This window comes from Wyeomyia smithii, chromosome 1, assembly GCF_029784165.1.
Source record: "Wyeomyia smithii strain HCP4-BCI-WySm-NY-G18 chromosome 1, ASM2978416v1, whole genome shotgun sequence".
Taxonomy (NCBI): domain Eukaryota; kingdom Metazoa; phylum Arthropoda; class Insecta; order Diptera; family Culicidae; genus Wyeomyia; species Wyeomyia smithii.
Genome location: NC_073694.1, coordinates 143,294,231 through 143,320,084, shown reverse-complemented (window position 1 = coordinate 143,320,084; position 25,854 = coordinate 143,294,231). Strand labels below are relative to the sequence as shown.

The 25,854-nt window shown below is 38.9% G+C and overlaps 3 protein-coding genes across 4 annotated transcripts; 2 read left to right on the top strand and 1 right to left on the bottom strand.

Annotated features, from left to right (window-relative positions):
* Positions 1–721: 721 nt before the first annotated feature.
* LOC129717585 (phosphoglycerate mutase 2) lies at positions 722–1,923 on the top strand. Its single transcript, XM_055667599.1, has 2 exons — positions 722–957; positions 1,047–1,923. Exons 1-2 carry the CDS (start codon positions 855–857, stop codon positions 1,709–1,711), a joined length of 768 nt encoding a protein of 255 aa, XP_055523574.1. The 5' UTR covers positions 722–854; the 3' UTR covers positions 1,712–1,923.
* A 315-nt stretch (positions 1,924–2,238) lies between these two features.
* On the bottom strand, positions 2,239–6,347 carry LOC129717652 (structural maintenance of chromosomes protein 1A). Its single transcript, XM_055667719.1, has 5 exons — positions 6,101–6,347; positions 5,800–6,032; positions 4,318–5,741; positions 3,516–4,258; positions 2,239–3,452 (listed from the first exon to the last, which is right to left on the bottom strand). Exons 1-5 carry the CDS (start codon positions 6,216–6,218, stop codon positions 2,284–2,286), a joined length of 3,687 nt encoding a protein of 1,228 aa, XP_055523694.1. The 5' UTR covers positions 6,219–6,347; the 3' UTR covers positions 2,239–2,283.
* A 13,213-nt stretch (positions 6,348–19,560) lies between these two features.
* LOC129717558 (ADP-ribosylation factor-like protein 8) lies at positions 19,561–23,247 on the top strand. Of its 2 annotated transcripts, XM_055667546.1 has the most exons (5): positions 19,561–19,979; positions 20,900–21,054; positions 21,119–21,280; positions 21,807–21,950; positions 22,080–23,247. In XM_055667546.1, the coding sequence occupies exons 1-4, from the start codon at positions 19,857–19,859 to the stop codon at positions 21,925–21,927; spliced, it is 561 nt and encodes a 186-aa protein (XP_055523521.1). In that variant the 5' UTR covers positions 19,561–19,856; the 3' UTR covers positions 21,928–21,950; positions 22,080–23,247. The 2 variants fall into 2 exon arrangements, with proteins under 2 accessions (XP_055523521.1, XP_055523520.1); XM_055667545.1 differs by having other exon boundaries at positions 21,807–23,247.
* The last annotated feature ends 2,607 nt before the right edge of the window (positions 23,248–25,854 follow it).

The following is a 25,854-nucleotide window of genomic DNA, read 5'->3' as shown; positions in this document are numbered from 1 at the left end:
TATCTATTTGTTAGAATACAATTCCCGCCACAAGCTGAAAAGAAGACACGGCATCTTTATGTTTACGCAGACACCTCAGACCAAAACTGTCAATTAGAACATCACTGGTTAGCCACATACAAATGAATACATTCTATGATTTAGAATAGTTAAAAACAAAATTGTAACTCCCATCCTCTCACCTTAAATCCCCACTAGCTCGTAGTCGGCCGCGAGATATAAAAAATGTGCCTCCCTCTTTCCCCTGCTAATTTACAGGAGTATGCTGTCGCTGTCAAGTCTCATATATTCGCTGCGTACCTAACATCTCAACGGTCCACGGTTCCTCTGACAGATGTGAAAAAAGTCCAGCAAAAGTTCCATTCAAATTGAAACGGTTGCAGGAATAACTCTTCACACTCACATTGGAAAGAGATAGCATGATGTCATCCCCTTGCTAATTTAGAATTAAAAAAATGAACTTGGCTCAGTTAAACATAAATTGTATCGTGCCGTGTCAAATAAACTATTTTAAAACTAAAAAAACTACTGTTCTTACCGCAAAGTACATTGTGATTTTTTTTCGGGTTTCCATTACCGTACCCTGGTAAATATTTGGAAATCAAAAAAATCTGCACATGGACTCTAAATATCTGCGTTTTGCAGACAAATCTACATATCTGGAATCCCTGTACTCGGTCATATAAAGGGGGTTTCTAAAGGGCATTTTGACCTTGGTGTTGTCAGACAGAGGTTATTCGGTCGTTCGTTGAATTTGGTACTGGTGCTAACATAAGTTGGCGGTTTAGGAAGAGGATTTCCGGTTTCAAGTACTTCATCCAGTGATAATAATTAAATTAAAAACAATAACTAAAATGGCTGCAAAGTATCGTATTGTCATGGTCCGCCACGGTGAATCGGAATGGAATCAGAAGAATCTGTTCTGTGGATGGTTTGATGCCAATCTCAGTGACAAGGGTAAGTACCTACACTGTTGAAAGGGAAATTTGTTATGATGTAATTGCGTTAGATTAAACAATTTATGTTTTATCTTTACTGAATGTTAGGTAAGGAGGAAGCTCTAGCAGCCGGAAAAGCTGTTAAAGAAGCGGGACTAAAATTTGACATTGCGCATACTTCTTTGCTGACCCGTGCTCAGGTCACCTTGGACTCAATTTTGACCGAATCTGGACAAACAGCAATTCCAATTCAAAAAACTTGGCGGCTTAATGAACGACACTACGGAGGACTAACTGGACTGAATAAATCTGAAACAGCTGCCAAATACGGTGAGGAGCAAGTCTTAATTTGGCGCCGGAGTTACGACGTGCCACCCCCGAATATGGAGCCCGACCATGCTTACTACAACGCTATTGTGAAAGATGACCGTTACAAAGGTGATCCGAAACCAGATGAGTTTCCTATGGCCGAATCTCTGAAGCTTACTATTGCTCGTACGCTACCCTACTGGAACGATGTCATTATTCCGCAGCTGAAGGAAGGCAAGAAAATTATTATTGCTGCTCACGGCAACAGTCTGCGTGGTATTGTCAAGCATTTAGACAATATGACCGATGAGGCCATCATGGGTCTAAACCTACCGACCGGAATTCCGTTTGTGTATGAGCTGGACGAAAATTTAAAACCTGTAGTTTCGATGAAATTTCTAGGCGATGAGGAAACTGTCCGTAAGGCCATCGAATCAGTCGCGAACCAGGGTAAGGCTAAATAAATAATTTATATGCTAAGTAAGACGTTTAGAATCAAGTCGCTGCAATGATTCTACATTTCTCTGTTATATAATACTGATCAATAATTTATTAAAAACGTAAAATATGACCCAATAAAACATAGAGCACATAGTGTTATCAACATGTTGCTATGAATTAAATTATCACCAAAAAAGTGTAGTCAATAAAAAAACGTGAGCCAGTATAACAAACATTTCCTGTGTATACTATTTGTTATCATATGCCTTCTAGTATCATAAACATATTTTAGGTGGCATTAATGTTTATTTTTTAACCCGAATTTTAAACACTGGGTTTTCTACGCCTGTGTGCTGTCCCGTTTCTGAAGATGGCCCAGCGTTATCTTGAATTCTACCTGCGAACAGATTTTTTCCGTGTGTTATATATGTTGCACCTGACAGAAAGACTGTCTTCTCTTTATTCCATTTAAAACTCATCATAAGTCTTCTTTCTAACATAAAAAAAGGAAAGGAATTTTTCGGAATATTCAGTGTTAAAAAAATGTATATAAGCAGTTCAGAAATATGTATAATTAAGTGATCAAATATTACAATTATGGAATCGCTTGGAACTGTTCCAAGTCGTAAATTAGTGTCTGCGAAACAAGACATTCCGCCGGTTCCGGGCAGATGCCTATTAGGATGTCGGCATGACTATAAAACTCTTCTTTAAGTGAGATTACAATAGTCTGCAAATTGGTGCATTTTTCACGAATATATGATGCCACTTTTCCGATGTTGGTGTTGTCCAATGCTGCATCGATTTCATCCAGAACGAAGAATGGGGCTGGCTGGAAACTGTGTATAGCAAACAGCAAAGCCAACGCTGCGATGGTTTTCTCACCTCCGCTAAGATTGCTCATCGGTTGGAATCGTTTTCCGGGTGCAACACAATTGTAGTTTATTCCATCCAAATAGGGCTCTTCTGGGTTGTCTGGACCGAGATAAGCCTGTGCGGCTTCATTTCGAGCTAATTGTTTATAAATACCGTCAATGGCGTCGGAAATATGATTGCAGCAGTTAGTAAACAATGTGCAGCGTTCATTTTTAATCTTCTCGAAAGCCGCCTTAGCTTTTTTAGCCTTTTTACGAGCCGCTTCAAATTCCTCATTGGTGCTTTGAATTTTTTCCGTGACGCGATCTAATTTCTGCATAGCCTTCAGGTTTGGCGTTTGGATTTTTTCTAGCGTATCCAGTTTGGACTGAAGTTCTCGGGCAAGGCTATCACCTACTTTCTTCACCTGATCGGGCTCCGAAGGGTTTGTGAGATTTTTCGGCAAAGAACTGTAATCGATTTGAATTTTGCTTTCGCGTTCATGAATAGTGCTAAGTGGTGTTGTTTCCGACGCGCTGTCCGCATTCTGTTGCACGATATCATCCATGTTGCCACGTGCCATCGGTATTTCAATAGCATCCATTTTACTTTGCATTAGCAAATTGTGACGCTTGTTTTTCATTGTCTCAATTTTAGCTTCAATGCCAGAAATCTGCTGGTTAACATTAGCCAATTCTTTAGCTTGCTGCTGAACGTCCCGTCGCGCTTTAGAAGTTTCTTCCTCCATCTGATCTACGGCGGACTTTTTCGAAATTTTTTCGGTTTTGAGCTTTTCGATACGCTCCTTGTCCTTTTCAATTTCTTGACGCTGACGAGCTTCAGCTTGCTTGAACGTTTCAAGTGAATCCTCATCATCTTGTACCGCGCGTTCCCAGCGTTGAACGTTTTCTGAAAAAAAAAGTAGGAACGTAAGACAAATGTTTAAGTACAGATCAGAATTGAATCACTTACTTGATGTATCCTTAGATCTCTCGAACTCAAGATTGTTGTTTATTCGATCAATTTGCTGTTCGTATTCTGCTCGTTTTTTAGCTCTGTCTTGTTGCAGCACTAACTCTCGCTCTTCGAATTGGCGAATGTTAGCAACGCCGAGACGGGTACAAAACTCGGCATACACGTCATCTTCAACATTGTTCATATTCTCTTTGATTTCTTGAATTTTCTGGTCGCGTTGCTGCATGCGACGTTCGATTTCGCTGATTTTTGGTCCTATTTGGTCCAGTTCCTTCTGTAGCTGCTCAAGCTTTTTGTCATAGTCTTTAATATTTTTCTTCGAGGCATCTAAATCATTTTGGCTGTATTTGAGACGATTTTCTAGTCCACGAATTTGACTCTCAACAGTTGTCAGTTCCCCTTGACGGCGTGTTTTCTTCATGACTTCCTTCAACTCTTCGGTTATTTTCTCCTTTTGCGCTTTTAATTGTGCCATATGTTTTTCGTCCCATCGCTTTGCTTTTCGGGCAAGATCGTGACTTCCACCAGAAATTATTCCTGACTTTTGATAGAAAGTACCATCCAGAGCAAGAGCATCGTATCGACTGCGATCAATTTCATATGCCACTTTCATAGCGTCGTCTGGCGATTCGCAGACCAGAGCATTATTGGTTGCAAACAAAACTGCAGGTTCGATCTGCGGTGGGTTGAATTTCAAAACATCGTAAATAAGTTTTACATTACGCGGTTCTTCGATGTTCCTAAAAAAATATTTAATAATAAAGATTAATTGCCAACTTTTATTGTTATGCTCATTCACCTTAAACGTTCCTTAAGCGGCTTCTTTTGCAAATAGTCCAGAGGAAGAAACGTCTCCACATCCAGCATCTTCTCCTTGAGAATTTGAATACACCGTCGTGCTGTTTTTTCTGTATCAACTATAATAGCTTCCATGTATTTTCCAAGTACCTTCGTGACGGCTACATTGTACCGTTTGTGCGTAGGCTGACACATATTAATCATACGATCATAAACGCCAGGAACTTCCTGCTTGAACAGCTCGACAACTTCTTGCTTTTTCTTACGTCGTGCATCTTCGTGTTTGTCAATTTTCGCATCTCCCAATTGTTCTCGTACATTGTCTAGCTCTGCTTGCAGTTCAAGAATTCGTTCTTTAGATGAACCTACATCCTGACTGAGTTCCTGTTTCAGACGGATTTGCTCTTCCAATGCAAGCTTACTCGATTTGATGTGATCAATAAGCTTCTCTTGACGCTTGATTGCCTCGTTTTTCTCCGACTCGTATTTCTTGTAGTTTTCCTCAATTTGAGCCTTTTTGTTTGCTTCATTGTCCAGTAAATCCTGGTCTGATTTTTGTTCTCTGTTTACGGAATCCAGTTTAATAAGATATTTACCGGATGTAGCATCTGCTTTCTGTTTCAGGCGATCATATTCTTGAACGAGATTCTGTTCCAAATGAACGTTACTCCCACGTTTCTTGGATTCTCCAGCAATTTCATCTTCGAAAATTTTTAGTTTGTTCTCAACAGTATGCAATTCGTCTTCCAGTTTACGGATATCTGCTTGATGTGCTTCGTCCGCTTTTCGAGCTTGTTCCAGTGTTTTCATCGCTCCATCAAGCTTCTTTTTAGTATGAGCCACCTTTTCTTTGGCTTTTATAAACATAGGATGTTTTTTGCTCATTTCACTCTCTACCTCTCGTATATCCTGTTCGAATTTAGCTAGTTCTCGAGCTATTTTGCCAGCTTCTTTCTTTTTTTCCTTCAACACTTCATCGGCTTCTTCCTTTTTCTTTTCGACTATACCCAACTCTTGCTGCTTGCTCTCTAAATCTTCATTTAGACGTTTCATTTCTTTTTCATTATGATATAACCTGTATAATTGATATTGAATCTGTTTTTCACCATATTCTTGCTTCAGTCGTGCGTATCGATCGGCTTCCTGTTTTTCCAGCTTAGCTTCTTTTCTCTCCGCCGCGATACCTTTCTTCTTTTGATAGGTAAATTGTGTTTCTTCTTCAGCCATCTGCATCTCGTGTTTCAACTTGTTATACTCTTCTTTCAACAATCCAGAACCACTGATTTCTTCAAATAATGCCGTGCGTTCTTTAGCATTTTTCATTGCAATACTTTCGACAGCACCTTGAAATACCAGAAAGTTTTTCGCTTTCACATTAATACCAATTTGTTCCAGCTCCTGAAGGTAAGAGTTGGTAGCAACCACCTAAAAATGAATCAAAATGAGACTTTTCAATTAATACCTTACTCCAGATATAACGCACACTTCCGTTAATCCGATATTCTGAAGATGAACCAATAACTGATCGCTGGAAACTTTTCTGGGTTTGTTCACCCTCCCGGTTCGTGATAACAAACTTCGCCATAACCGAGGCCCGGTTTGCAATGGGACGGCCAATCGATGCTCCATGGATCAATTCGTTTAATTTTCGTACTCGCAAACTGTTGGTTTTCTCCCCCATAACGAAACTGATAGCATCCATAAAGTTGGATTTTCCTGATTACAACACATTGGAGCTCATATTAGTTAATTAAATCTTTTAAGCTTAAATCGGCGTTACATACCAGATCCATTAGGTCCGATTACGGCAGAGAACTTTTTCAGAGGTCCTATCGTGACTTTGCCACGATACGACTTGAAGTTCTCTACCTCTATGAACTGAAGAAAAGCTGAGGTCATCATAAAAACATGTTTTACTACAGCAAATCTTCAATTTTCCAAGTAAAACGAAACTTTTTGTAGAATTGTAAACAAATGGATTGTAAATCACGAAAATGGCGTCAGTTTTTTTCAAATATAAATTCCAGGGGGCTGGTATTGCTGTCAAACTCGTCATCTACACGCTCCTTTAATTTTACTCTAAATTGAGCAACTTTGACTCAGTTTTACATTGTCTATTAAAACGTCAAAAATTGAGTAAGTTCCGTTCATCGAACTGAGTAACAGTTACTCAGATTGTCATGATTTTCTGCTTTACTCTTTTTTTTGAGTGGTATTGAAAACATTTAAAAACGTTTCGCTAAAACTGAGTTGTTGTTTGGAAAAACGTGTTGTATTGTTGTTTGAAAAAAGTGTTTTTTATTTGTGTATTAGAGTTCCTCCAGATATGAGAATGGTTATGGATTTTTTGGCATCCTATTTAAAACTTCAAGTCACAGTTCCCGGGTAACAGTGAACCGTATTGCTGCGGCATTTGCTAAGGCAGAAGATACACTAATGATTTAATAAGGTTTGTTTTTTATTACATATATGTATATGCAAAATACAAAGATTTGAAAAAAAACTTGTGATTTTGTTATAATTGTATGCAACAATCCTCTGGCAGTTTCTTTCATCAAAGGGATCAAAAGTCAAAACGAGCAAACTGAATAGCTTTTACTCAGTTTCATTTCAAAGCGGTTTTCCAAGAAGAGGGTAATTCCTACTCAATTTCAGACACATGGTGACTCTACCCATAAATGAGTAATATCATAAAAACTCTGTTCAGAGTAGGTTCACTTTTAACGAAAGTGAGTGACATCTCACTCAGTTTAGAGTTAAATTTAACGAGCGTGTACAGGGATGACAGTATTTTACACCCCTTTGGCATCACGCCATGTTTCAAGGGCTAATATCTCAACATATGTAAAAACGAGATAGCATATCACCGCTTCTTTTCATACATCTTTATCTTACTGCTGACAGCGGGCACAAATTAATTTGAGCCCAGGACATGAGTTCATTGTCATTCACTGTTACTCGGTATAGGGATGCCAAAGGCTCGGTATTTTATCGAATATATTTTTACACGCTCGCTCGATTTTCTTTTAAATTGAATACAAGTTACTCAGTTTCGTATTTTCATTAAATTAAAGGGTGACAAAGGGGGCAAATGTTCCGAGCCTTTCGACACAAGGGGCCCCCCAAATCCTGGGCCAGACGTGAAGACAAGAGTGGAGACCTTTTTTTTGCTCGTCACCTTCCATATGTCAAACTTTTTCAGTCGCTATCCATATAAGTTCAGGGTTTCGAAGTTCGCTTGTTAATTTCTCGGTTGACTGATTGTCGAAAAATGTCATTGTCGAAAGAATAGATGTATCCGTGACCGTTCACCAACAGAAAATTTGTCTGTTTGTTTGTGTAATTTTAAAAAGAGGCAAACATGGTCAAACAAAAATCACGACAAAATTTTGACCACCAATATTGGACCAACGTCATTCACTGTCTGAGAAACACACTAAACTTGTGTGACCAAACAGAAAAATATTTGATAGAACTGTTTGATGTCAATTGAATTTTACCACTACACTGACGGTTAAATATTTTTTCGAGAAAACGTCAAATATTTGACCATTGGCCGAAGAGTGTACTACAGCCTTAACTCCATAAATAACGCATGAGGAAAAGAATCCGAACAAATTTCCAATTCCAAATTAAAATCTTGCGCAACTTATATTTCTATACTTGTTTGTTTATTCAAATAATGTACAAGTAAATAACTCATCAACAAATCTCATAGGAAAAACTCAGTTCCACATCGCACTGATTTCCTGATCCTCTGGGGTACTTGCTTTATCCAGGTTTTTACGCGCCATAATGACGGACGCTATAATGAAAAATTCGTAATATGTTACACCTACTTTTGACAACTCTGCTTACGTCAGTTTGACTCTTCATGTGTTTCACAAGAAAAACAATTAATCTGGCAACATTAATGTTGCCAAAACTGCATAAATCACGAATCTGACGTAATTAGAGAGGGTCACAAATTACGAACGCGCATTATAACCCCGCCATTATGGTGCGTGAAAAGCTGGATAGCTTCCTGAATTCCGGATGTTTCAATTGTTTTGAGCTCCTTTTTGATTTAACTATCAAACAATCGACGTTTTTTGCTCTGTAGACCATTCGCTTTAAATTTGCTCAGAAATTTTCAAAAGACTGCACATTTTGCTAAACTAGCATTACTGAAAGCAAAATATGCGCTTAAAGGGCTACCGTAAGTGCTACGATGTAGTGTTTTTAATACATATAGAAGACGCATTACATTTTTTCGTAAGTGCCAATAACGAGCGATATCGAGTGGTCAATTATAAATAGACGGAACATGGATAATCCACGTAAATGAAAAAAAACTTTAAGGAGTGGGAATTTTCGACTCAAAGTTCGGGTATATGAAAGCATGAAACTTTCCGAAATACCCAATACAAAACAATTGCAAACTAGTGAGTTGGATCCAGGATCTACATCTCCTGAGCTCGTGGTTTCTGAACCGTCAATATCAGAAGATGAAAAAAAGTCCCTGTTGAATTCCAAAAGATGTTGAGGAAGGACACATGCACAAAATAAACCATATGTATTCCTTCTGAATATATTTTTGCATTCGTTCCAGACACCAAATTACTAAGGTTCTAAATTTTTTTTCGTTTGTTTTCTTAACTCACATGTCAGAAAAGAGAAATCTCATGGGTGCTCCAAATGATGACACCCCGTTAGGCATATAGACGCGAGGCATACGGACGCGAGGCATAGTACGCTAGGCATAATGGACGGCAGGCATACGGACACGAGGCATATGGACGCGAGGCCGAATAGACGCAAGGCCGAATGGACGCGAGGCCGAATGGACGCGAGGCCGAATGGACGCGAGGCCGAATGGATACAAGGCCGAATGGATACAAGGCCGAAAGGACACAAGGCCAAGGGGAAGTGATGTGGAATATGTTATTGTCGTCATCATCTACACAACATTCGATAACATGTATTTCGATTCAAAGTGTCATTAAGAAAGCAATACACTCGCGGCCTTCGGCCGACTCGCTGTTCGAGCGAATGCTGTCCTTACTCGTTACCGCTCGTTCGGACCTAATTAAGGGAAGAAAACTCTGTTTGAGTAGACCTAGCAAACCAGTAAATCAGTCGTTTGGGTGCGAGAGCCCGCCGCTTCCGACGGCGGGTCGGCGGCCGGCTCGGACTGCGGGAACCACGGCGGCTTAGTGCCACCTCGTTTCCTTGCCCTCGATTATGCGTCTTCGCCGCATGATTTCAAGAAAGGTTTTATACCCAACTTAAACTCTGTAGGAATATAATAACACCTGAACTACATTATTGGATCTCATGCGATCGTACAACATCGCATTCGGCCTCGCGTCCATTCGGCCTTGCGTCCATTCGGCCTTGGGTCCATTCGGCCTCGCGTCCATTCGGCCTCGCGTCCATTCGGCCTCGCGTCCATTCGGCCTCGCGTCCATTCGGCCTCGCGTCCATTCGGCCTCGCGTCCATTCGGCCTCGCGTCCATTCGGCCTCGCGTCCATTCGGCCTCGCGTCCATTCGGCCTCGCGTCCATTCGGCCTCGCGTCCATTCGGCCTCGCGTCCATTCGGCCTCGCGTCCATTCGGCCTCGCGTCCATTCGGCCTCGCGTCCGTTATGCCTTTTGGCAGTATGCCTCGTATCCATTATGCCTCGCATCCATTATGCCTCGCGTCTGTATGCCTAGCATACTATGCCTAACATCCATATGCCTAGCGTCCATATGCCTCGTGTCCCGTCCCCGCTCCAAACCAGCATTAGTGATGCATATCAATGGTTGCCACCTGCAGCACTTTATCAGCTCGTTATTTCGCCTTTTTAACATTATATCAGATATATGCAAGCATTTAGATCAGAATAAGTTCTTACCCAGAATTCTGTAATCACATATAGTATTGTTGTAGTGCAATGATTTAGTGCTTACTGCACACTTAAAACTGGATCTCAAGCTTGGCTAAAAAACATCCGAGTTCACTCGGCAAGTTGGGATTCAACCGATATTTCAGCATTAAAACGCCGGTTGTCGACAGTCGTCAAATCGTTTTGCCGGGACCTCGCCGAATAAACAAAGCTTGACGAATCTCGTCTCTATTTTCTGCCGAATTTATCGTTAAACACAGATGATTCCGACGTCAGCAAAAACATTACTGGGATCTCGGCACGTATGGTAATTGTTGCCGTATTTTGACTACACAGCTGTCATTCTCATGAACGAGTTGCCGCCATTTTTCTTAGTCAAATTTGTGCGTGTTACGTAGCGAACCTATACATTAGAGAAATGACAAGACACTCACCGTTAAGGCAACTGTCAACATCATAACGGATAACAGCAATGCAAAATTATACAGATCGCCCGTTTTGATGTTGACAGCTGCCTTAACGGTGAGTGTCTCGGCGTCTCTCTGGTGTATAGGCTGACTAGTGTTACGGGATGCAGATAAAAGTATGGTTGAAATTTGAGCGAACTACAGGTGTTCACAATCTGTTAGCCAAAAAAATGTAGTACAGATTCGTGGGAAGCAGCTGGAAGTCGAAAAAGTGTGGTTTAAAATAGTGTAAATGCAATATTATTATATTTGTTTTAAGGATAAGCGTTAGACGTAGTATTAGACTAAATGTTTTGCTCAATGCTCTACATGCGACCAAGATAAAGACAAACATTCAAAACTCAATATGAATAAATTTCATTGCTTATTAAAACTCGTCGAGCCTATAATTGATCTTTTGAAAGAAAACTACCAAATTCTAAGCGAAATTGTTCTATGCGATTGGATTCCACTGAAAAAACGGCTCTTCACTGTGCCGAGCATTCAACTTAAATAACCGAAAGGTCGTTAGACTGGTTTGCCACCTCTCGGCTGGTCTGCCGACAGCACAGTCAAATGCGTACTGCGATTCTCGGCATAAAATGACATCTGTCAAATATTGGTTTCCCGCTATTCTTGGCAAAAGAGATTCAGCTGAGATGGTTGCCGAGCACTCGGCTGTCCGGATCTCGTCACAAACAATGCGAAATTTTTTAAGTGTGTGGTTACTTGGGTAGTCAAAGTTACTTTTCACGAGCGTGTAAGGCAATCCACGATACTATTGCGATCAGCTGATTTCAGCCTGTTTTCATATTTTGGTGGCTATATGTATGTTCGAGCGGTCGCAACTTGGATACAATCCGGATCCAAAAGCGTGTAAAACAAATGTTATCCGATCGGTAGCTCTGGTATCGCCAGTGGCAATCCATCATACAACAATAAAAAATCACTTGATATTAATGCCAACATTAAAAAAAATCGTTTTTGGTTGTGCAGCTTGAAAACAACAACAATAACAAACGTACAGGTAATTAAACGTCACCCGTGTATAGAGTTCTCCAGGCGCGTTTGTATTAGTGCGATGTATTCGATTTTTCTTTGTTAGCTGTAAGAATTTTTTGTCACCTGTGAGAACTCTCATCTGAAAGAGAGAATAAAAAACTACCGAGTTTGATTCACACTCTCACAAATTTCAATAAGCGGGCCGTGTCGTAGTGTTCGTGTGTTTTCGCTTGGAGAACTCTATTGCCTTATTTTAGAATTGAAAACTATTAAATTTTTGAGTCAAAAATACTCTTTTCTTTACTACTCGTTTACAGCATTCAAAAGTACATTCTAGAATTCAGAACTGCATATTTTCAAAATTTAAACCTGCACATGTTTACAAAATAAAATTATCAAAAAAACTGCTTTCCGTTTTTTTAATGTTTGCTTGGGTTCGAAAGATGTTTTGTTAAACCTCAAAGTCATCCCTCACTGAACGTTTGTTTTTTAATTGGTGATCCAGCGAAATGTAAAACATCGGCATGGAGCGATGACAGCGTAATGGTTGTACTGGTAACAATAGTGTACCGGTAACAGTAGTTACCAACAGCGAGATATTTTACTATTCGGGTAGTATTTTTATTATGATTTCATTGAACAAACAATCGGCTCAAATGATTGAGAGCTGTTGCTGCTACGTGCTCTGGATATCTCCATGAACGTTTTGAGTGAAGTGTTCACGGAAGTTCGTTGGCTATGTGCCATTGTTTGTACACCGTACAAGTTAGAAAATCATAAAAAATTTTGAGGCTCGTGGGCACATCTGCCTGGAAGACTTTAAAACTTTTGAAAAAGATGTCTAGAGCAATACTAAACTTTGCGGTTCCGCTACTTTTTTTGTTTTTTTTTGTCCTCTGTTTGGCATTTGTGACATTATCCGGAGACACCCGCAAATGTGATCTATAAAAAGAAAGGTATGTTAGGTTTGTTTCACGTCTTCGTGTCTATCAAGAAGTCTAGTTTCAGCAATCTTCAAAATAACATTTCTTACCGTCTTCTACGCTTGAGAACCTTGTTGGTGCAAATACCAAGCACTAGCTTAGAGCATCTTCAAATTTAAGTCCTTCAGTTTTGTCAATCGTCCATAAAAATGCTTCATTTGAAATTCAGAATGTTTGATCATAATTATTTCATTGAGATAAGTGTTCACTGTAAATGTTATTGTAACTTCGAGTAACGGAACGGCAGTTCGTTCGCTTTGATGATTCTTCAATTCTTCTATGTAACCAGGAATCAGACTCCCACAATTTTCCAGGTGACACGAAAAACCTAGAAACTTTTGCTTTATGGCATAAATAATGGAAAAAAGTTTATATATGTACGTTGCAACTTTTTGAAAGTGTCCCCGTACACTTCCTTAGCTATTTGCACCATTTTAAATCACTCGAATTCGCAACGAACGGAAAAAACGTACAGGCTACTGTTCAAAAAATGGCGCACAAATTCTTTTTAAGTATTCTTCGTTTGGTACTCAAAACTGAGTTATATTGATAAACTCAAAACTGAGTTAGATGTATTCACAAATAATGTAAAACTTATACAGAATCACAAAATGGTGGTATTTATATTTTGACGTTTCCATACATCATTTGAAATTGAGTTATAATCAATTCAGTCTAAGTGTTAAGGCTGGATTACACTCTTTGACCAAGCGTCAATTATTTGTCACTTTTTGATAGATAAAAATTTGGTCAAAGATATTGTGATTTCAGAGAAAAATTAGAATTTTGCGCTCTAACTGAAAACCGAAAATGACAATCTCAGACAGCACCGATAAAAATGCGACTCAAGAACTTGTTTGTCAAATCGTATGCACTCTTAATTTACTTCAATTGAAATTGAATAGCATTGACCTAGAGCCGCCTTGATTCCTTGTCCTCGACTACACTGAAAACAAATCGCACGCTAATCCCTAATGCTCGTTACATATGAATGTCAATAAACGAACCTAATCATATTACACTGGGGTCACCTTTTACGCGGGTTGTTTTTTTTTGCATTTTTTTGAACGTAATATTTTTACAATAACGCGGTTTATTTCTACTCGATTCGGAAGATTGTTTGTACGCGGTATCAAAAAGTTTAGTATGAATATATTTAATCTAATCTTTTAAATGCGGTACAACCAACAGCGTAAAAAGCGACCCTAGTGTATTATGTCGACACATATCAATTTTTAATGGAATCCACCCTATTTCAACGTGTTTTGGCATTTGACGTGTGCTAGCATTGAAACCTAAGTGTAAAATGATTGATTTTGATATGCATGACACGGCAAACCGAAGTGTAAGACACTTGATTTTGTGCTGTGAACTGAAACGCAAGTGTATTTCACGTAGTTATGAAATGTTTCATCTATTAGCACAGAAGTAAGTGGAGCCCACTTGGCAGTAACGTATCGATTTTTTACAGTGAATGTAGCAGAGCCCCTTGATGTGGTTTGCAATCAGAATGTTCTACGAAAAAACTAGTTATAATCCATAATTTGATGTTGCTTAAAGTATGCAGTATAACAAAGTTTTCACAAAAAAATGGCCTTCCGTGCTTCGGCGAATTGAAATTTCGGCCTTCGTTAGTATTGATATAGTTCGGCCGTTTGGAGCTGTCTCCAAAATACTGTTTCGATATTTAATGGTCTCCATGGCGTTACCTCCTAGCTGATTTCGAGGTCAACCAACTTGTCACGTAACTGTGGCGTTTGGCCCATGGCTTAGCCCTTGGGGTCTCAAAATACGAAACTGGCTTTACAAGCTAGTCGCCGTATGTCCGAAACCCGGTTTGGAAGAGGCTTTTAGTGTCAACAGGCTCGTAGTGCAAGCCCCAAAATTGTCCTGTATACTAATTAATTGGCTGCAAAGTTTGTATCCAATAAACAGAAAGGTTAAGTTTCGGCAGGGAAACATTCGTACCAAATGCTTTGCTTATGGTTCAATACTCTCAGTAAAATGAAAATACTTTTCTTAACAATGTTTCGTTAAATGCTATTTGTTCGATTCTCGGATACACAGTGAAGCTTTTCACATCGACAGGAAGGCTGACAAAATTACGAAACAATTTACTATTTTATTTACATAAAATAGATTTTTCATAGGGAACGCAATGAGTATTTCCGAGTCTTGTGCTTTTGAAAATTCGAAGTGGTGACTCGAAGTCGGCCATTTTTGGATTCAATGAGGTTTCACCTTAACATTGCGCTTTGAGAAGAGATCTGGCACCTCTGACATGTGAATCCTAGTTGCCAAATTGGCGGTTTTTAATCGCTTATCTCTCTCTCTCTCTCTCTCTCTCTCTCTCTCTGAGTATCTCTAGTCTATTCCTAACAGCACTTTTTGACTAGTGTTTGTGATGTCTTACAGATGCGAGTGTTGCTGTGAAAGGACAATAATAATTATTGTTTGTCACTCTCCAATTTTTACATGTGGCAAACACGGGCAAACCACCATCACGATGTCAAATAAATTTGACCATTATGTCAGATGGTCAAATATTTGACCATTGGTCAAAGAGTATAATACACACTGAAAAAAAGGTTGTAGCAAGTTTAACTATAAATGGGGTTTAAATTAACTACAGACCACCGACGATTTTGAACCGAACGCGTAGAACTTCCATTTTAACTATGCCTGTAGTATTTCTTATGAAAAAAGTAACCGAGGGCTACGCAGTCGTTTTGACTGTTCCACTGTCAAAATAACTATAATTCGAAGCCCTATTTGTTGTTATTTTGACAGCGTTGGTTTTGTTATTTTAACAATGAGTTTGTTAAAACAAAAACCGTGTTGTGGGGTTGTTTACTACGTTTAACATTCAGAAACAAGAAGACTAATCTCTCCAACTCCGCTCAAACATTAAAAAAGTCCAATTATTCGTAACCATTGTTTAATGCATCAGCGAAATTCGAAAAACCAGCCCAGAATGAAAACAAGTTATGTATGAAAACAGCAAACAACATTTATTTCTTCACTTTACTCAAATTACTTAATTACTTAACCTTATTTGGCCAGCATCATACTTCGAGGCGAGCTCAGCTGGAAGGATTCTGTAGTCGTACATAAATCTGATACATTTCGTAACGATTAGTATAGCGTATATTGCAGGATTCAATCCCCAAGAATCGATTATGAGTTTCCGAATGCTTCTGGCAAAAATCACAGGAAGGTTGTATGCAAAGCTACGACCGCAAGGTTGAAGTAGAATACTTTTACAAGAAAGATAACTCGGCTGCTTGCGTGTCAGTCATTTTTTCTAGTAAATAAACGTTGACCGTTCATTGGCAGTATTGTTATCTCTTTTTGTTTGATATTTTGAATGAAGTTCATTGAATATTTTTGAATTTTGTGCAAATGAAAAGATGAAGTGCTGCCGAATTGTAATATGCACATTTAATATGACATCATTAGAAGGGAACGGAACAAAGGCTACGGTTATGCAGAACGCGAATGACGGTGCGATGCGATTCGCCTTACCGTGGTAAAATGTACAGCTCTTTTTAAGGCGAAGTAGAGCTATACATTTCAACACATTTCGTCTTGCCGAATCGCATCGCGCCGTTATTTGCGTTCTGCATAACCGTAGCCAAACACTAAGCGACGCACGTAACACGTAATAATAGTCAGAGTATGCATGTAGATGAAGATAATTAACCTTGGATTATAGCGCAAAACGAGAAAATATTAACTCTTCAAATATTCATTTTTGTTCTTCAAATTTCTGTTGTTCAATTTAATATCCGATGAAATGTCTGTTTATTATCTGATGAAGTTCTTATATAGGCCAAATGATGCATTCCCAATTTACTAGGTCCATAACTCTGCCGACCGTGCTTGGGAAAGCAATCGTATAACGACCAATCAGAGGTCGAATTTTGTGTTTTGACAAGGCTTAAGGATTTTCAACAGTTCAACAGTAATAAAATTGCAACTACATGCATCTGGTAAAAAATCTTAGAAGATTTTCTAATCGATTGCTGCAAAAAACGAAGGAAATCCATCGAAAACTAACCGATTTATTAGCATTTGCAATTGGACATATTTCTCACTTTTTTCAGTTTTAGATTTTCATTTCACATCCCTATGTAGCCGAACTTCCTGAGAGAAGTATTCTACTTCAAAAGAAAAAAAACTAGGTTTCAGGAAATTAAATATTTTGCAGAGTTGTTCTACTTACCGGCAAAACAAAACATACATTTACAACAACACTAAAAACGATTCACCACTGAACAATGTTTATTTAGAAATGGCGTCTTTTTTACCGGATCGAACGAGAAATAACTATAAAGTAGTTGTTAGTTTAACTACAATACGCTGTCAGTCCTATTTTGTGGGTAAGGTGTAGTTAGTCGCGCTACAACTGCAGTAAATTGTAGTTATTTTTACTGATTCATATACAACAAAGTCCAAAAATTGTCGTAAAATTAACCACAGATTGTTGTTAAAATTTCACGGTTAATTTAACTACACTACAGTTGTCTCAAATAAAAGTATAGTTATTTTGACAAGAAATGTATATATTGCCCATGCAGTGAGGAATCAGAAGCGACGAGTCGCTCGTATGACACGGATTTTCCAGCGAATTTCGTAGTATTTCAATATAATGTAGTCTTTGATTCAATATAAAATGTCCCAATATATGCAACACAAATATTTTTTAATAGTTTTGATTGTTTTTCAGTTGTAAAACTATGTGAATTTACAAATAGAACATTTAAATTGCATTGTACTGTGCGTGAAGTTGATCATGCTCACAAAACATTGAAGACAAATTAAATATCTGCAGCATTTTTAGGAAGCACCTCTTCCATAACCAAGGCGACACAACATAAGTGACGTACCATGGTTGTAGAATAATGACATCGCTAGAAGTCTTCGCGTCGCTGCTTTTGATTTAGTGTGAAAAATTGCGACAATATGTCGAAATAAAATATATAAAAATGCTATATTTCTAATAGTTGGAGCATAATCTTAGTCATTGCCATAGCTCATGACTTTTGTTACTGTATGAAACATAAGCGACTCTATTTAGAAGCGCTATTAGAGTACAAGAAAAAAACTAAAAGTGCAAAAAGGTTACCGGCATATTTTTAGGTTACCGGCAAATTGATGAAAAACAGCATATTTTACCTAAACCGCAGCATGTTTATGTATTCCCCACAAATAAAACATGTTTCAACATCATTTCTATAGCTTTTCAGGAAAGTATGTTTTATAAGTTTAGTTTGAAATGCAAAATCATTTCAAATTTCATACAAAATTGGAAAAAGTTCATAACGATCACTAATACTAATACATCGACGTGAATAGCATACCTTTTACAACTGTCATCTATACTTGGTTGCTCAGTCATTATTTACGAGCGTGCATGCAGATCAGGGCTGCCAAGTATACAGATTTTACTGTATTATACAGATTTTTTGACCACGATACAGAAATAATACAGAATACAGAATTCATACAGAATTTTGATTTTTAACACAGATTTGTACAGAATTTTAGCAATCGATTTTTTTATTCTTGCTTATTTTCCGTCGATCTGGTTCCACCACTGGTGCACTTAACTGCATAATGTTTTCTCGGTAAAGTAGAATACCGAACTACTTGAAAACATTCTCGTTTACCGTTGTTCTGGAACAAAATTACTGAGAAATCGGGAACCAAATGTGTTTACCGGAATACAGAAAATTTGTTTGCCGAAAAAATCCGTAGAACAGCAAATTTACGAGTTCAGTAAACTAAAATACCGAATCTCGGAAGCTTGACATCATTTAACCGAGATCTCGTTGAACCAAAAAAGCTTTTACCGAGATTCTGAAGAATAGAACTGTCAAAAAAACGAAAGCTTCACTATTAGTTTTGTTCGTGTTTCGGTTTAGATGTAAAAGGAACGGGTTTCGCGGTTATCATTCCGAAGAAAACTGTAATATTGAGATTAACCTAAAGTATACAATATTATTTCTCAGATCTTGTTGTGTTTATTGCAAATATAATACTAAAAGAAAACAATTAATTCTTTTCTACTCAATTTTGTAGGTTAACGACTCGCTTCACAGGATGGAAGTTGCAGTGATAGATGTTGTTTTATTTCCAGGAAGCAACACAACTCTCCTGTTTCTACCAATGCTGTAATGAGTTGAGTCATTTGACAAAATAAGCAATAAAATTATACGAATAATCAATCGTTTTCATCATTTGCTGGATTTATCTGAGAAATCGCAAAATGCGTACTTCAGTAAATTTTACCGACTTTTTCGTAGTAATTCGACAGTTGAAATTTCCGAGTCCCGGTAGAATATTACCGCGAATCTCGTTAAAGTTTGGCAAGTTGTCAATTGTTGGTTTTACAGAATCTCGGTATTTTTATGTATTACCGAGATTTTTACCGTGATCTCAGCTGTTGAAATCTCGGTAATCCATTTTACCGTACTCGGTGATATTATCTAAGTGTGCACCCCACAACCATCGACACCTATGTCGGCGTTGGGATTCTAACCCAGGCGTCGAGCGTGGTTGTTCGAGTTCTGTTGGGCTTCTGGCATTTACTAAGCGGGAAATTCCTTTTGTTTGATTTCTTATGCACATTCGACATTTGGCTAAGCGGGGAAGCTTTGGAACAAATATACCGGATTCTATTTTCCTCTCTAGCAAGAAAAACACGGGTATAGACCTAAGTTTTCTTTCAAGAATTTTACCCAACCTTTTTACGGTTCCAGGCGAAGTTTAAGGTTGGATGTCAAGCCCAGTTACCCCAAACCAAAGCACTTGTAGGCACACGAACAAAATACAGAAAAATACAGATTTTTTTACGGGTGCATACAGATTTTTCAAAATAGAATCTGGCAGCTCTGAAGCAGATGACAGATTGCTGGTTACTCCTCACCTTCACTTTCTCACATTGATGGCAGGCAGACAGCTCTGAAAGAAAAAAATGAGAAAAAGTGATAGTGCAAAAGAATAAAAGTGCGTTCGCCCTGCTGTTGAGTTTGCCGACTTGAAAAGATATTATAAAAGAATCTTCCGATAAACCGCGATCTGTAATCAGATTTTCTATTCCTTTGCTCGAAACTTCGTTTTAAAAATTACGAGTGTTTGTTGTTAAAAGTTTCAATTTAGTTTATGCTAGTAAACAAAAGTCAGTGGCTTACTAGAGATTAGTCATATCGTCGCCTGAGATTTCAATAAGTGAATATGTTGGCACTAATCAATCGAATTTTGGACTGGTTTAAAAGTCTGTTTTGGAAGGAAGAAATGGAGTTGACGCTCGTGGGCCTGCAGTACTCTGGAAAGACGACTTTTGTCAACGTAATAGCTGTAAGTTTTCATAGTGGCTTTGATGCAAAAACATAAACGGATTAAATGATAAAGAATCCAAGAATGTGCGATCTACTTATTAAAAAGATGATTCATTGCTCGTCAGTAAACTGATTATTTGTTACTGTTGCTGAAGATTGATTGCAACAAGTAAACACTACGTTGTGGTTGTACAGTAACTATCAGTCAAAAATTGATAACGCTCTGCTAGAAATTGGAGGTCTTTCAGTTTGATTTGTGTGTATTTCTTTGTGTACTGATATATATATATATTTTGATTTGGGTTAGTAACGAAAGGCTGAAACCCAAAAGGCTGGAACCCGAAAGGTTGTAACTGGAAAGGCTGAAAAGTATGTAATCATATATATGGTTTGTGCAATGTAAAATCAATATGCGGCAACATTTGAATCTATATGCACTTGACTCTTGTAGATAGATGATTCAGGGCGAGACGGCCGATGGCCGCGCGTGTGCGCCGGCGACCCGCCGTCGGAAGCGCCGGCCCCGCAGAAATCACCTCTGTATAGGTACATCTCAGACAATCGAGTCGGCGAGTGTTATTTTAGTAATGAACTTTGTGAATATTCGCTTTATGACAGCTTTTCGTGTTTTTCAGCCTTTCGTGATTTCAGCCTTTTGTGTTTTAGCCTTTTGAGATTCAGCCTTTCGTAGTAGACCGTTTAATTTTGGTCACCCGTTCAGTTTTAGAAACGTTAGCCAATCTTTTGTATTCAAACAAAACTATCCAGATGTGACCCTCTCCAACCTTTAGACTGTTTTACCGAACACATTCAATGATTGCGGTACTTACACTAATCCGACTTCAATATTCTATAAATACTCTTTCAACTTTCTTGCTTACTTTAAAATCAAAAGTTAGCGCAAGCAAAGTAATAATTATTTTGTTTTGATTCTTTCAGTCTGGCCAATTTTGTGAAGATATGATTCCGACGGTTGGATTCAACATGCGGAAAGTAACAAAGGGTAACGTCACCATAAAAGTGTGGGATATTGGCGGTCAACCACGTTTCCGATCGATGTGGGAGCGATACTGTCGCGGAGTTAACGCTATCGTGTAGGACTCGCGATTATCTTATCTGTGATAAACAATTTATGATTAGTTTGGCAATTACTTTCAGATACATGGTTGACGCTGCGGACCTCGATAAGATGGAAGCTTCACGAAACGAGCTGCACTCGCTGTTGGATAAGCCCCAGTTGGCCGGTATCCCGGTACTCGTTCTAGGTAATAAGCGGGATATTCCCGGAGCACTCGACGAGACTGGATTAATCGAAAGAATGTGAGTATGGATAATTTCATGTTTTAACTTTACTTCACACATTCGCAAAGTACCGGGGTCATAAACAAACCCATTGGTTGTCAGCTATCCCGTGGAGTCAGAATCATTCTTGATTATCTATCTTAAGATACTTGCCTAAAAAAATGGTATTCTGACCGTCATGGGATGGCTGAGAAGTGACAGATTGGATGGCTCAATTCCATCTCCATTGCCACAATTTCACCTGGCTTACGGTACATTTAGTTACACTACAAAACTACAAAAGAAACACATCGGTTTGGAACGTTACTTTATTTTGTTCGTTTGTTGGAGTACATATTAGAATCTTTTTCAAAGTGTATCTATTTCATGACTTATTACGAAAGCCAGTCAGACACGATATCGGACTCAAACGCTTATATACCACAATTGCAAAGAATATGAAAAGTTATTGCGAATATTGATTAAAATTTTCAAACTAATACGTTCTCCAGGATTTTAAGTTTTTAGTAAAACTCGATCGCTTACGTGCTATTGTTATTTTCAGGAACCTCTCCAGCATACAAGATCGAGAAATATGCTGTTATAGTATCTCTTGCAAAGAGAAAGACAATATCGACATTACATTACAGTGGCTTATTGCCCATTCCAAAAGCCAAAGCCGTTAAGTGCACAACAGTGCAAATTTTAGGTACGGAGAAGGATCGAGAAGGCCGACTCACAGAGCCTTACCTCGGATACCTACCATAATGTAGAACTTACTAATACACAATAGACAGATAGGATAACATTCAGTTCAAGATTGTCGCTTTACTCCTAGCTACCAATATCCTGCAGTATTTCTACCCGAATCTCATGGCGTGATGTTATCGGAATCGTCTAGGTTGTAATAACAATGAAAGGTGAAAATACATGGAGTCATGCAGCAATCATGAAAGTAGGCAAACCGCAGGATTAGTATAAGAGTAAATTGTCAAATTGCGAAGTTTGTCTTGTATTTTAACAATATTATATTGATGATCGATGAAACCCTGTTAGAAATGAAATGCCATCACCTACAAAAAATCTCCTAACAAAAAGAAATGTCGAGCTGCGAGTATGTACACGCGTATTCCATATACGGACCTAACTGAAGTCTAGTTACGTAAGTATCCTTCATTCACCGAAATAGTTTCCAGTAAAACACAAACTTGCTATCAAATATTTGAGACAAACCATGCTATCAATAAACCGTTGTTATATGCGTAGGAACGAAGTTAAAGCAACGGCATAAAAATAGCATAAGCTGACATTAGGAGAAGCAAATTTGCATGAGTGTGATGTACGAGCGAATTGAGATCCAATCATAGTAAAAATATTCAAAACTGGTTTAAAATTTTGATGATATCAAATATAAATACCTATAGCGCTACCGATATTTCGAATGTTAAGAGGCAAGAACCAAACTATTCAAATTAAAGCATTCAGCAATTACTGTGAATTCGGTTTTATGATCAAAAGATTTTTTTCCGTTATAAAAGCTCGATTCGACTTCAAATATTCGGTTCCACGCAGTGATACATGCGTGTTAAGTAATAATAGACTAGTTGAATAGTTAAATATACAGCGACATGTGCAGCCATACCATCTAGTTTCACAATACAGTTGCAATTATTGGAATTTTTATTCTATTCTCTATCTTTTTCGATTTCTAACAAACCTTTTTCATACTATTTGTTTGAGATACTACGATGATAACCTTGTGAACAGTTTTAGATATATTACCGCAACGCTTGTTTGTTAATGTTTTGCGGATGGAACAAATTTCTAAAGCGAAGTATTTTATCATAACAACAATTGTTTTCTTTAAAGTAGCCGAAAGGAAACAAATAATTTAAATTAACAAATTAGACGCAGCAGACGGATATAAATTACGATCAATTGATTACTAAAATTTGTACTGTATATAATGACAACATATGATAATATAATATTATATATGACTACCAGATTATCGTTAGCTTGTTATGAACATGGAAAGAACACTGGTGGAAACGTTCAATTAAACTTGAATATTCGAGTCTTCACGACAGGCTTAAAGTGTGACTTACCAGCACGAACGTTCAAATACTCGAATTTCATTTCAGTTGCACTACCGGCAGCAATTCTGTTAGTTACGTTTATATCCAGACCTCCCAGTTGACCTCGAGGTGAATTACTAGTCTAACAAATCAGTTGTCGTAATTGCACACAAACCGTTGGCTGCGAAGTCTCTGCCATTACACTCAACAGCACAGAGCCACCTAGACTCTAGTTTCTAGATAAGCAGTAGAAATATCCAGAAGTATTGTCTACCGCTAACCCGAGCGTTTGATGGTGCAGCTCAAAACAGCGTCTGTTCTCCATGTTAGGGGCGGCTGATCAACGTCCTGGTGCCAGCGTGGGGCTCTAAACAGTGCTGTCACGATGGTCTTCCGGCGAGATTGGGGGTTGGTGCAGGCCTTACAGCTGGAACGGGTGGTATCGGAGCGGAGCTTCTCAAGATGGGCCCGGGCAAGTGGCCAGTTGTCTGCATCGGCTGATTGCTAAAACTTGGGAAACGGAATGCCTACCGGAGGAGTGGGTTATTTGCCCCTTCTACAAAAAAGGCGACAAGCTAGATTGTGAAAGCTACCGAGCGATCACTATCCTGAATGCCGCCTACAAAGTGATCTTCCGAATAATTTTTCAGCGGCTGTTATCACTAATCGGCAGATTCGTGGGAAGTTACCAGGCCGGCTTCATGGAGGGTCGGTCAACAACGGACCAGATCTTTATTCTGCGGCAGATCCTTCAAAAATGCCGCGAATACAGAATCCCTACGCATCATCTTTTCATCGACTTCAAAGCCGCCTATGACACGATTAATCGTGAAGAGCTATGGAGAATTCTCGACGAAAATGGCTTCCCCGGGAAGCTTACCAGACTGATGAAGGCTACGATGGAGAATGTGCAGTGTTGTGTGAGTATTTCGGGAGGTCTATCCGACCCATTCGGATTGCTGCTGTTAAATATTGCGCTAGAAGGTGTTGTGAGACGAGTGGGAATAGACACCCGGCGCACGATTTTCGTTAAATCCGGTCAAATAATCTGTTTTGCTGATGACGTGGACACTGTAGGCAGAACATTTGAGGCGGTGGCGGATTAGTACACCAGACTAAAATGTGAAGCAGAGAAGATTGGACTAAAGATAAAATTCGTCTAAAACGAGGTACATGCTAGCGGGTGGTGCTGAGTGCGACAGGGCACGCTTAGGTAGTGTTGTGATAATCGACGGTGATGAGTTTGAGGTAGTTGACGAGTTCGTGTACTTTGGCTCAATGGTAACTGAGAATAACGATACCAGCCGTGAGATAAGGAGGCGAATCATCAGCGGAAGTCGTGCCTACTATGGGCTCCACAAAAAAATATGGCCGAAATGTCTAAGTTCCCGTTACAAGGTGCACCTTGTACAAAACGCTTATTAGACCGGTTGTTCTCTACGGGCATGAGACGTGACAATGCTTGAAGAGGACCTGCGAGCGTTCGGAGTTTTCGAACGACGAGTGCTAAGAACCATCTTTGGCGGTGTACAGGAGAACGGAGTGTGGAGACGGAGAATGAACCATGAGCTCGTGCAACTCTACGGTGAACCCAGCATCCAGAAAGTGGCCAAATCTGGACGGATACGTTACGTGCCCTGCCCACGTTGCGAGAACGACGGACAATTATCCTGCAAAATTGGTTCTCACCTCGAATCCGGTTGGTACGAGACGAAGAGGAGCACAAAGAGCAAGATGGTTAGACCAAGTGGAGCATGATCTGGCAAGTACGAAGTGCCCTCGGGATTGGAGGCGGGCAGCCATGGACCGATCAAGTTGGCGAATTATGTTGTGCAGGCCATGTGGTCGGCGTGCGACCAGACCGAGCCAAGCGCCATTTTCTTTAAAATTGAGTTATTAGCACCAGTGGATGTGCAACCTGATAGTCTATGTTCCATTAAAGAATGAAATCATTTGAACAGTTCATAGGCGTGTTATTATAAAAAATCTCTGTAGCACTTTGTGAAAATAACGAAATTGCGTTCGACCAGAGTGAACCGTAAACACAGACATGGCATCTAAAGAAAATGATTGTTTGTGATTTAAAAGCAAACTTTGCGATTTATTTTAACCAGTAACCGATTTCTCCGCTTCGGACAGCTCGTTAATACGACTGTCATCAGAATTAGATAAATAAACAGTCAGGTGGTTTTCGTAGAGCCGAACTTCGTTTCAATGGGCACATCACTTTTTTTCAAGATCTTGATGAGCCAGACCGAACCAAGTGCATTTTATTTTCATTTGATATTTATCAAATAAAATTAAATTTATTCTTGTAACAAACGTCTGGACTGGGTTAATATATGTTAAATCAATAAAATTAGACAATACCCGCTTCAGAATACCAGCGCATTTCATATTAATAACACTTAGCACTTGGTGCGCTTTGGCACCAGGAAATAGAGCAACAAAAATTAAGCTTTGCTTGTCTATCAGCTGTATAATTTTTGATACAGATTGGACTAAGAGTTGAAGCAGCGTTGATATCTATGTATT